The sequence below is a fragment of the Ursus maritimus genome, unplaced genomic scaffold (assembly GCF_017311325.1).
Source record: "Ursus maritimus isolate PB19 unplaced genomic scaffold, ASM1731132v1 scaffold_2, whole genome shotgun sequence".
NCBI classification, from domain to species: domain Eukaryota; kingdom Metazoa; phylum Chordata; class Mammalia; order Carnivora; family Ursidae; genus Ursus; species Ursus maritimus.
Genome location: NW_024424452.1, coordinates 52,862,410 through 52,875,814, shown reverse-complemented (window position 1 = coordinate 52,875,814; position 13,405 = coordinate 52,862,410). Strand labels below are relative to the sequence as shown.

Genomic DNA, 13,405 nt, shown 5'->3' with positions numbered 1-13,405 from the left:
TATGCAAGCCCAAACTTTCCCTTTAGTGCTAGGTTCTTAATAGCATTCCCTCTATTTAAAATGGGCTGTCTTAAATAAATAAATAAATAAATAAATAAATAAATAAATAAAATGGGCTGTCTTTGTATATGAAAATAATGTTCCTGGAACCTCTTACCCTGGTATCATTAGCTTTGTTACCAAACCAAGTAAAAGGCTACAGATCATTCTAACTACAACATTGTACCTAGTTGTATGTCCCATTTCAATGACTTTTATTTAGATGACATTTTTACTGTTTTTAGTTGAAATTAAATAGATAAGGCCACATTTTATATGTACAAATATATTTCTATAGCTAGATCTACTCTTCTGATATATCTTTATGTCCTGTATCTCTTTTACTGCGACCATAATACATATACGCCATAATGCATGAACTGGTCAAACAAGAAACTCCGTTATTTATCCTTCATTTTACATGTCTGGCCTGCCATTTCCCACCTGTGCATTTATAACCAAGGCTATAAAGATGGAGGAGGAGCATGAACTAAATAAAAGAAAAGAGATAAAACTATTAAAACTATAGCAGATAAATCTGTTAAGAAGAAAGATATGTAAAAATGGAAAAAGATTCAATAGAAACTCAAATATATATTAGATTTTGGATGTACCCACATTGAAATAAAAGTAGGAAAGAGTATACCAAAATCAAATATAAATAACCTTTTGAATAGGCAACTATTTAGGATTATTCATTCACAACTATTCCCTCCACCCCCTTCCATAAGGGTATCTGAGAATTTCCTAGTTTGAAAATAGCTAACACTTACGAAGTCCTTGCTATATGCCAGGCACTGTTTTAAACACTTTATATGCATGTACTCATAATCATTGTAACAACCCTATGAGTAAAGTGTTATTATTTTCATGTTATTTCATCTCTTTCAAATGAGGAAAAAAGAATTGCAGAGGTTAAATTTGTAGTCCAGGATCACAGAACTCTTAAGAGTAAAGCTGGATTTCAAACTCAGGCACCTTGGCACCAAAGCAATACTACCTCAGAGCAGAAGTCATAAGTAAGTTTTCAGACCACTTGCAAATACCATCAGTGACACGCTAAGTATAATGTAATATACACATGAACTTGGTTTCCTTTCCATGTTCAGACCAACAATGCATCATGAACTCAAGGTCAGCTAGAAATGGTTTCTTTGGGAACATACACAAATGGTTTAATTGAAAGAGTAACATGATAAATCCTGAAGCTATGGGATTGATAAAAATACAAATTATAGAGAACACCTCTCAATGTTTTCCTGAAAACGCAGAGTGAGCAGGGAGAAGACACTAACTGCTACAACTTTTAACATATTCTTTTGTCAAAACCATAGAAATGCCATCACAGCATCTTCCACATGTAATGAGAGCAAAGTTTGATTGCGGGAATAATGCCAGGCTATCTTTTAAACCTGCCTATGAACTCTCGTTTGAAGACTGGAAAATCCCAAGTGCAAACTAGACTTAACTGTGGTCTTTTCCAGGAAGTATTTTCAGTTAAAATAGTACTTAGTATTCGGCTAAAAGTTCTTGCCACTCTCTCTCTTTTTTAAGCTCCAAGAGAAAAACCTTTGCAATGCTTTGGAGCTGAGTATTTTTTTCTATTATTTTTAAAAAGTATTTTAAGCTGAACAGTATTGCATAACCTTTGATTTCTGTCTTGTTCTTCGAATCTCGGAGGTTTTGTTTGCTATGGTGTTACCGGCACTGTCCTGCTTAGCAGCATTGAATCTGGTTGTTTAAGTACTCAGTTTTGAGTATCTGGTGAAAAACCTTAAATAACTAGATAAACAGCCCAGCTGCCAACCTAAAGTAATCTTACACTTAGGGGGTGAGTGGCCCAGGAAATTTGCTCTTTGTCATTTTGACTTGGGTTTGAAAATGGACCTGGGCTGCATTCCAGCTCAAAGAGCCGTTCACTTCCAAAGACTTCTAAATTGTCCCAAGGAGCTCATTTTAGCAGTGGATTATTTGTGTTTGGCTGGGCATCCTAATAGCAAAAGCTGTCTGCTTTGGCAAGCAAAGGCTATGGCAGGATTTAGAATTACTGTCCCCAGTGTTTTTCTTGATGAGGTTATTTTTCAGAAAAGCAACCCCCCACCCCCCATTTAAAAAGTGACACTACATGAGTGTTGTGCAGGTGGTTTTCTTGAGCTCATAAAGAGCTTCCCATGGCAGGGTGGCCTGTTTTATGTATCAGAGGCAAATTTTAAACAAATGAGAACCAGCACCAGATTTTCTCCAAAACCAACGCTGTCTGAGTGGCGTATTCATCTTTTCCTATACCAGAGGTAACAGTTACTGGTTAGCTAGGGCCAAGTAAGAATTTGGGATTTTAAATTAAAATATAAGAGTGATAAAGAATTTATGAAAATTTTTCTTTTGGGGGATAGAGAGTATAGGTGCTTGAAGAGTCAGTGCTTGTTTATCTACACAACTGTAAATGCCTTTTGTCTGAGTCTCCCACTAGCCCATGAGGTCTCCTGGGAAGACACAGCTGAGTTTTGGTTACCATCAGTTGGAAGCTGACTAGCATAGTACTTACACACTGTAGATGTTCAAATGTTAGTGGCAGGCACAGGTGAGACTATAACACAGGATTAAGTCACTCTTCATTCATTGTATTAGAAGAGTCCAAAATTAAGTACACAAGAAGATCCACAGGAATGAAGGAAGAACATGTTAGAATTTCTATTTATAATGAGTTTTACCTCATTTGTATACCTGTTTAACATGACATTTTGCTATCACAGTATTATACATGTAAAATTTAAAACAAATTACTAGACATATTAAGAGTGCTTGCTCAAAATATTTTTACTGATGGGGGTTATGATCAAAATCTTTTGAGTCCCACTTCACTTCGTTACTGCTCCATAATTAGTCTCTCATGGGTGCCAATGAAATTTATTTAATTTGATTTTTAAAGAACATGGTAGATAGAATATGAGTAGACTTCTGCCATTGAAGGAAAAGGGGAGGAAAATATTAGTGCTAAGTGCCAGATATTTTATCCTGGTTAATCCTTACAACAACCCTGCGAGACAGATATCTCCATTTTATAGACGATGAAACAATGAATTAGGAAGTGCTTCCTATGCTATTATTTTCTGGAATAATTTAAACAGAATTAGTATCCTTTGTTCCTTATTTGGTAGAATTCATCAGTGAAATCATCGGGGCCTGTTTGGGAAGATTATCAATTATTGGTTTAATTTTTTAAATAGATATAGGCCTATCCAGATTATCTGTTTCTCCTTGTATGAATTTTAGTAGTTCGTGTCTTTCGAGAATTTGGTCTATTTCACCTAAGTTACCAAATTTATGATCATAGAGTTGTTCATAATATTCCTTTATCATCCTTTTTAATATCCACGGGATTAGTAATGATGGTCCATCTCTCATCTCTGATATTAGTAATTTGTGTCTTCTCTCTTTTTTCTTAGCCTGGCTAGGTGTTTATCAGTTTTACTGATCTTTTCAAAGAACTGGCTTTTGGTTTTGTTGTTTTTCTTTATTGCATTCCTATATTCAGTTTCACTGATTACTGCTCTGATTTTCTTCTGCTTACCTCGTATTTAATTTCTTCTTTCTCCAGTTTCCTAAAGTGAAAACTTAAATTAGTGGTTTCTGCCATATGCATTCAATGCTATAAATTTCCTTGTAGGCACTCCTTTTGCTGCATCCCACAAATTTTGATAAGTTGTATTTTAATTTTCATTAAGGTTGAAATATTTTTTTCTCTTGATGCTTCTTCTTTGACCCAAATGTATCTAGAGGTATTTTGTTTAACCTCCAAATATTTGGGAATTTTTCAGCTATCTTTCTGTTATTGATTTCTAGCTTAATTGCATTGTGATCTAAGAGTATACTTTGTATGATGTTTATTCTTTTGAATTTGGTGCAGTGTATTTTATGGCCCTGGATGTGGTCTGTCTTGGTATATGTTCCATGTGAGCTTGAGAAGAATGTGTCAGCTATTGTTGTCTGTAAATGTCAGTTAGAGTTGATTGATAGCTCTTCTTTTCAGTTGTATATTTACTGGTTTCCTGCCCACTGGATCTGTCAGTTACTTAGAAAGGGGTGTTGAGATCTCTGACTACTGCAGTGACTATTTCTCATTGCAGTTCTATCAGTTTTGCTTCATGTATTTTGGTGCTGTATAGCTAGGCACATACACATTAAGGATTGTTATGTCTTCTTTGAGAATTGACCCCTTTATTGTGAAACACCTGTCTTTATCCCTGATAATTTCTTTGCTCTGAAGTCTGTTTTGTCTGAAATTAATATGGTTACTCCAGCCTTCTTTTGGTTAATGTTAGCATGGTATATCCTCTCCGTCCCTTTACTTTTAATCTGTTTGTGTTTTGTTTTTTTTTATTTATTTAAAGCAGGTTTCATGGAGCCAGCATATATTTGGATCTTGTTTTTTGTCCACAGTCTTTGCCTTTTATTGATGTATTTAGACTATTCACATTTAAAGTGATTGTTAATATAGTCGGATTAATATCTACTCTATTAATAGCTGTTTTCCATCAATTACATTGTTCTCTGTTGGTCTTTTGTTTCTGTTTTGTTTTTGCTTTCCATTCTTTCAGGCTTCTCTAGTTTTATTCAGCATTTTATGATTCCATTTTCTCTCCTCTTTTGACATATCAATTATACCTTCTTTAAAAAAATTTTGTGTGTTTGCTCTAGAGTTTGGAATATACATATATGACTCATCAGAGTCCACTTTCAAATAACACTGTACTGCTTCATAGGTAGTTCAGCTACCTTGTAACAGATTATTCCCAATCCCACCCCATCCCTATAACATTGCAGTTGTTCATTTACCTCATCCATAAGCTATAGTCACTGATTATGTTTTATTGTATATATTGTACATATTTTGTATTTATTGTATATTATGTATGTATATTATTATTATTATTTTGAACAAAATGGTTATCTGAAATGTAATTAAGAAAAATGAAAATAAAATGTTTTATTTTACCTTCATTTATTTCTTCTCTAATGCTCTTCATTTCTAACCTATTTCGATTTCCTTCTCTCTGATAACTTCAAAGTTTTCTTTCTTTAGAAAAGAAATTGCATTTCTTGCGTAGTAGGGCTACCTGTGACAAATTTCTTCACTTGTTATCAAAATATTTGTCTGCAAGTCTTGGTTTCTCCTTTACTTTTGGAGGATAATTTCTCTGGATACAGAATTGTAGTTTGGTGATTATTTTCTTTCAACGCTTTCTTAACTCCACTCTCTCTTGCACAGTTTCTGCAGAGAAGTCCAATGTAATTCTTACCCTTGTTCCTCTATGTGGAAGGTGGGTTTTTGTCCCTTTGGCTTTTTTCAAGATTTTTTTCTTCGTATGGTTTCCTGCAGTTTGAATATGACATGCTTGGGTATAAATTTTTGATGTTCTCTGAGCTTTCTGAATCTAGTTTCATGTCTGTCATTAATTTAGGAAAAATTTTAACCATTATTACTTCAAATATTTCTTCTGTGCCTTTTTTTTTTTTGTCTTCTTCTGATATGCCCAGTATGCATAAGTTACACCTAATGTAATTGTCTAACTGTTCTTGCATATCTATTCCATATCTTGCATATGCTATTCCATCTTTTTCATTCTCTTTTCTTTTTGAATTTCAGTTTTGGAAATTTTTCCTGACATATCTTCAGGCTCTGTGATTCTTTCCTCAGCCATGTCCAGTTTCCTGTTGAATCCATCAAAACCATTCTTTATTTCTATTACAGCGTTTTTGATTTTTAGTGTTTCCTTGGGTTCTTTTTTAGTTTTCGTGTCTCTGCTTACATTACCCAGGTGTTCTTGCATGTTGTCCACTTTTTTACATTAGCACCTTTACCATATTAATCACAGTTCAATCCCTGGTCTGACCATTCCAAAATTTCTGCATATCTGAGTCCGTTTCTGATGTCTGGCTTACCTCTTCAGATTTGATTTTTTGGGGGTTTGTTGTTGTTCTTGTTTGCCTTTTAGCATGAGTTTAATTTTTTGTTGGACATAGACATGATATATCAAGTGGAAAGAACTAAGATGCATAGGCCTTTTGTGTGAGCTTTTATGTTTTCTGAATTAGGCTGTTCACTGTTGACTATAGCCATGGTGTCCGAGCTAAAATTTTCTTTAGTGTTCTTTTCCTTCTCTCCCTTGTTTTCTTCGAGTGTACCTAGAAACTCTTAAATGGAGTCTCAGGCTTGCAGTTATTTTGACTGTGATCCCCTGTTATTACACAGGAGCCCAATGATGGGTGGTAAATTGTGGGGAGGGGAAATGTTCCATAGTCCTATGATTAGGTCTCAGTCTTTTAGTGAGCCTTATTTCTCTTCCCTCAGATCGGTCAGGCTTTGATGATTCCCCAGGCTGGTAAAGTAGTTTCACTGAGGACAGGCCTTATTTAGGAGAACAGAGAGGCCTGGAAATATTCCCCAGGCTGGTAAAGTAGTTTCACTGAGGACAGGCCTTATTTAGGAGAACAGAGAGGCCTGGAAATATTCACAAATGGCTCCTTTTTCCCTCCCTCTGCTGGAAGCAAGAGTAAGGTTCACAGTGAGATCCTGGTACACCTCCTAGTAGGAGAACTCAGGACAGCATGGGAGCCCCCCTACAATGGAGCCCCTCAGAGTTCTTAACTCTCAACTGGCCCACACTGAGCCACCAGCAACCTGTTAATTATAGTTGAAGGTATTCCTATAATATTGTCTTCAGTGCTTCCGTGCTCTTCCCTTCCTGAGCTTCTGCTCCCAGTAGGTAGTAATCTGCAGTATCTACATGTCTCTCCCATTTTCAGGGCAGAAGTTTGCCCTGTGACCTCAGTTCTCTGAGGGATCTAAGAAGAGTTGATTTGAAATCTGTTCAGCTTCTGCCTGTTGTGATGCTGGGAGTGATGACTTCCAAACTCTTTACATATTGGGCCAGAAACCGGAGTCCAGATGAGTAAACAATTCCAGGTAGATAAATACCTCAACCAAGCTGAAAACACTAGTAAGTGGTGGTCCAGGGATTCCCACCTGGTTCTGGGTAGGCTAGAGCTTGGCATGGGGCCCAGCACATGTTTGACAAATGATTCAGTGGCCCCAAGGCCAGGCCAGAGCCCTTTCCACTATATCACACCACCATTGTCAAAAGACAGTGATTAGATGCAGGTCTAGGGTATCAGAGAATAAAGAAAATGATCAAATGAAAACTTCCCTCAATAAAAAAGTAAAAGAATGGAACATTCTTAAGGGTATTAGTGAAGGAAATAAAAAATTATTTACATAATAAGGGAAAGAATTACTATAAAGGAAGCCTAATCAGCACTAGAATACTTTGGTCAAATGTGGACAACTAACTGAGATGTAAGAGGTAAAGAAACTTCAGACTACCCCATTTCCATTTATATCAGTTTGGTAAACTGCTTCTAGACAGGTTTGCAGAATATGAAAGTGGTTTACAAGACAGATGCAAAGACGACTTGGAAAGGATGGAAGGTGAGGCCTTTGGAGGAAAAGCACTCTGTGTCTAGAGAAGAAGAAGCTGGGGGTCCGTTGAGTAGGCCTCCGGGCATGTGAAGAGCAGGCCCACCTCTGCCATTTATAGAGCAGAAGGTCAGAGCAATGGAAGCCACATATCATATGACTGATTGGAAAGTTACAAATCAAGTTAACTGTTAAATAAATATGTTCTGTCATTCTACCTAATAAAAATACCTTTATAACATCCAGAACTACGCATAAAAGTAAGACCGGAAGTTGGCAAAATATCAAAGACAGCAAAATTTACTAATTGTTCCCATGACTGGGTTATCTGTTGGTGGGTCTATAATGTTTGGGTGAGTAGTAAAATAAAGACACACATAAATTATGCATAGTATGTATTCCATATAATTTATTTTCTTGCATTTACTTCAGCAGAATCATTAATTATATTTTTATTTTTTTAAGTTTTTATTTAATTATATTTTTAGAATCAAGATTTTGATTTACTTATTATGGCATTATCGATAATGGAATAAACCAGATTTTAAAAGAAAATATAAATCTGTTTAAAGCATATATAGTTTGAATACATTTTTAGCAAGTGTAAATTAAAGTAAATGTAAAAAACAAAAATTTAAACTTATTTACATGTTTTAAAAATAAGTTATTTTTAATTTCAGAATTATCTATTATGTCAAAATGAGGAATAAATATAATTAATAAATATCAAAAGTTTAAACTAAGATCATTTAGATAAAATTAACCTTTTCATTTACTTGTTTGAAAATTAAATTGTCATGTGTATTTATAAAACTGAAACTATTCACAGTTCTAGGTTCCTGAGTTCATCAAGTGCCTCCGTAAAAAATCACTACCATGCTTCACACATATGCCTTAAGTTTCATACATTCAAATTTAAGAATAATTTGAATTATTTACTCTTGCAAAATATCCCTGCTATGTCAAGGGCAACTCTTGTAAATATCAATTCTTGAGTGCCTCTAGAATCCCAATTTGTACTAAAAAGAAAGCAAGAATATAGATGCTTGGCACCACAGAAAAACTGTATGACGTTCTATTACATTTATGCTGTCCAAGAGGGAGGATTTTATTCAAATTAATTAGTTTTTTATGGAAGCATCTTTGTCACTTAAATTCTTTGCATACTTGAAAGCAGTGTCTATTACAGCATAACTGTCCTTCATATCACTTGGGCTTAGTCACTTTTATTTCACTGACACAGAGCAACAGACGTGGAGCTTCTCCCTGGGGCTTGAATCACGTTAGTCAGAAAAGCAGACATCTAGGGTGAGCTCTGCTGTGCCAGACTAGAGAGCCGGGTCCCTAGTGGCAGAGACACATGCATGTTCTTCAATACATTGATGCTTCGTGTGTTTGTAATGTACGAACCTCTCTAAAAGAGGTGGGCTCAGGGTGGAGGTCCTTCTTGCCAAGGTTTTCTTAAAGGGAAAAAAAACAAAAATGATCCCAAATCATCTCCATTAAGGATAGGTCTCCCACAGGAAGAGAAACATACACTTTTATCTAGTCTGACCATTTATTTACAATATTCACAATTGATTCAGTACTTTAATTTATTTGCCTTTTTAACATGCATGAAGAGTATTCATTTCTATCCTCCATCAAATGCTGCTTCTCTGGTTACTGAGTAAAAGAATGATTTTGCCCTCTAAACTCCTGGAGCATTCCTCTGAATCAATGCTGCGGTACTTAGCACAGTCTATCACCTTTCCCATTTCATTCATTCAGTCAACAAATATTTCTTTTTTACACAACAAAGTACCTACTCCTATGAAGCTTATACTCTCATGTGGGACACAAGATAGATAAATATGTAATATCAAGGAGTGGTAATTAAGAAAATAGAGGCCAGTTGAGGTGATAGAAAGTTTCAGGAGTGCTATTTTGTATATATAGGTAGTCTGGGAGGGCCTCTTTGAACAGATGTGATCGAAGGACGGAATGAGCCATGGAAATAACTGAAGATAAGGCTGTCTAGGTGGAGGCATCTGTAAGTATAAAGACTGAGAGGAGACGTGTCCAGTACGCAGAAGTGTTGCTAAAGAAGACTAAATGAGGGGAAATGTAGAGGAAAATAAGCCACATTAGAAAAGGACCCAAAAGCACAGCTCTGCGGGGGCCTTATAGGTCAAGATAAAAGATACAGATTTGTGAGTTCTTGTGATACAGACAAGTAAGTGTGTCTGGCCTTTGCATTACTCAGAGGTTTTTTAATAGTGCCACCCATAGCTGTGGCAAGCTCTGTGTCTAAGGAAGCTTCGGTACTTCTGGCTTTCAACTGATAAAAATTAACTACCAGGGGCGCCTGGGTAGCGCAGTCGTTAGGCGTCTGCCTTCGGCTCAGGGCGTGATCCCTGCGTTCCGGGATCGAGTCCCACATTGGGCTCCTCCACTGGGAGCCTGCTTCTTCCTCTCCCACTCCCCCTGCTTGTGTTCCCTCTCTCGCTGGCTGTCTCTCTGTCACATAAATAAATAAAAAATCTTAAAAAAAAATTAACTACCAATTTCGTCTTATTTGAGGATATGATGGGAAATTTGAAGTGCAGTTAAATATTTATCTAGAAATTTAATACGACATAAATTATAATAAAATAATAATAACAATACAAAGTCAGTAAGATCTCTGTGGTAATCTTTGATCTTTTTCTTTCCAGGATTTCCAAACTGTATTACCATCATTTGATCTCTTCTCAAAGTATGGAAAATTATATTCAAAAGCTGGACAAATTATATAAAGGTATGCATTTTTGCTAAGAAGTACTTCAAAAAGTGTATTAAAAACATTTTAAAAAATCAAATGAGATTGACTTTAACTCTCAAGCATTTTTAAAACCATGATATAATATATATAATAAAACTCCATTTTTCATTCTCATTTAATGGTTTCTCACATTCAAAAATCATGGATTTTATTTTTCAAAGCTCTTCTCCAAAACAAACTCAAGATATATTAAGAAATAGAATTGACAAAAATCTGAGGTAGTCTTTTTCAGTTAATTAATATAATAAAAATAGTTTTACACAATGCGGTGAAAAAATATTGATAGTGTCCAAAAGCTAAAATAGTTTAAAATGTTATTTTCGGTATGTGTGTTATTTGAAGTATGAGTTGTCTTTAGGGGATTCCAAATAAGAGTGTCTAGGATCTCTGATTGTCAAAGTTAACAGTATAGAGAAAAACAGAGATAACCGCATAAACTTCAGGATCACAAAATGAGCTCTCAGTGAAAACCATTGAATTGTTGAGTTTTAGAATAGGAAGCGTTTATAACCAAAGTAAGACTAATAGGTATTCTGGCACTTTCAGCCCAGTGTAAAGGAAGTATCGGATGAAGACAGCACAGGTCACTATGGTTGAAGGAAAAGAGGCGGGAATGCGAAATCATGCTGGGTGACATCCCCGGTATCCTCCCGCACCAAGAAGTAAGGGGAAGACATTGGTCCATTGGAAAGAGCACAGAGTAGATTCAAGCAACTTATGTTCATTCTGTAGATTTAGCGTTAGCGTCACTTCTCCCCCACGTACAGTGTTTTGGATGCTTCAACTCAAAAATCAGTATGTTAAATGTAGATAGTAATATCTACCGCTTAACTACTCCAAAAGAATGTAGAAAGGAAAATGTGAAATATTCTGAGCTAATAGAAAACCATAGTGCCAAGCGGAATTGCGGTTTCAAAGGTTTGTAAAGTACCATTACACATGGCAACATTTATCTAGTATTTGTGATTCACAATATGCAGTAGTGGAAATAAAATTTTTCATATTTGTGTATGACTTCGGATGTTAGTTCAAATATACAGCCTGGAAGAAATCAGAGAGGGAGACAAACCATAAGAAACTCTAGTCTCCAGGGAAACAAACTGAGGGTTACAGAAGGGAGGGGGGTGGGGGGATGGGGAACCGGGCGATGGGCATTAAGGAGGGCACCTGTTGTGATGAGCACTGGGTGTTATGTGCAACTAATGACTCGTTGAACACTACATCAAAAACTAATGATGTACTGTATGTTGGCTAACTGAACATAATAAAAAAAAAGATACAGCCTATTTATAATGGTGAAAGGTTGAAAACAATGTGAATACTCAGTATATGGTAAATTAAATAAATAAGATGTAAATGCAATGCTATGAAGACATTAAAAATGTTAACATAGATCTTTACCTATTAATTTGAAAAAAATGCCTATATTTCTAAGAAAAGAAGGCTGGAATCAAAAGAACCTCTGTAGTATGACTCCTTTAAAAAAGTGTTTGTGTGTGTGTGTGTGTGTGTGTACACGTACATATATAATGTGTATGTATATAAAAACACACTTGCACGCACTTATTTGTATATTACATGTATGTGTATACGTGCTTATAAGGCAAAATGTTAACAATAGTGACCTCTAGATAGTGAGATTATGATTGCCTTTTTGGGTGATACTTCTTTGTAGTCTCATTTTATAAAATTTTTATCTAATCAGACAAAAGCAAAGTGTTAAAACAAAATACTCCAATAGGGACTACTTGCTCTTCTCTACCAATTACAAAAACATCTTGACTTTATTCTATTCAGTCATAATAATTTAGAGACAATTATCTTTTTTTTCTGAAGACAAAATAATTACTTGCTAAATTATTTATAAAGAAGACAAGGATGAGTAACAAATGTTTCACATTACTTTTAATTAAAAAGAGTGCACGATGCACAGATATGTGACAGAAATATGTGATAGAAATTTAAAAAAATGTTTGCTAACGCTTCTCTTGGATTTTTAACTATTTTGTAAATTGAAAATATTATCGAAATGTCATCTCCTCTTCTTGGAAAGGAAATTAATGTCTAGTGTTTAATTTTGGTAAGTGAAGGGTAGCAGCCTTAGCTGAGGCTCTCCTATTAAGATTTAATTTCACCAAATACAACAAAGTGCTTCTATTCTTTGTAAAGAAGGCCAAGACGGGGACACTTAGACCAAAGTGTTGAATAAAGATGCCATAGTAATTTTTAGAGCTATCTATTTGATTGCTTCAGCTTCAAGGTAGTTCATCACTTCACTATAATTCACCCTACATTGCCTCTTACACCCATACTACGTTTTCCCATCAGTCCGATTAGAATAGTGATGCCTTTACCAGATTAATCTTTCTTTCCTTAGCCTGTCTGCATTTAGGATAAACAGAACCTACCCTGGGTACCCATTTTGATTAACGCACTAAGATTTCAGCCACTGAAATGGCTGAGAGTGAATTAGATTTTAAACACACACATATTTTAATATCGTTCTCTGACTAGAATATGACTCCTTTTAATTTCTTTAATTTTCTTTTGTAACTGGTGATTTTTGTAACCTTTGATAGTTTCCTGAAGGCAGCTTGGTTGAAATCAGATTATACTATATTGCGTCAAGGGTATGAATTGCTTTGCTGTCGTTTTAGCTACATTCATCTTCCCAGGCAGAAGAGTCTCTTTAAGGATTTGAGTGAAGAAAACTTAGCAAAATGAGGTGAAATCATTGGTTAATCTGGCATCAGTGTGAGTTTTCTTGCATTATGTGCTCCTTAAGTTTTCGCATTTTCTTTGTGATTGGCCTTGGTCTAGGCTATCTTTCTGCTAAAATGTGGTTAAATTTTGAGGCCAGATGAGTTAAGTTTTAATTAAATTATGCATGAAAACCAATGTACCCCCCCAACTTTTCATAGGAATTTGGCATATAAATGACTCAAATAGCTGAGAAAAAAATTAAAATGAAAAATAAGTTTGGTTAGCGCCTGAGTTAGGGAACAGGTGAAATTCTGTTGTCTTTTTCTAGAAGAAATAAGGTCTTAGCAACTGTGTAAGGAAAAGAAGGTGTGTGAGGAGAAGGT

The 13,405-nt window shown here is 35.4% G+C and overlaps 1 protein-coding gene across 1 annotated transcript in view; it reads left to right on the top strand.

Annotated features, from left to right (window-relative positions):
* The window catches only part of SPATA17 (spermatogenesis associated 17), a 169,263-nt gene extending 158,919 nt beyond the window's left edge, over window positions 1–10,344 (top strand). Inside the window, exon 10 of the mRNA XM_008685733.2 lies at window positions 10,213–10,344. Within this exon, the coding sequence (XP_008683955.1) occupies window positions 10,213–10,293 (81 nt within the window). The 3' untranslated portion in view covers window positions 10,294–10,344. The remainder of the gene's footprint in view (window positions 1–10,212) is intronic.
* Window positions 10,345–13,405: the final 3,061 nt, after the last annotated feature.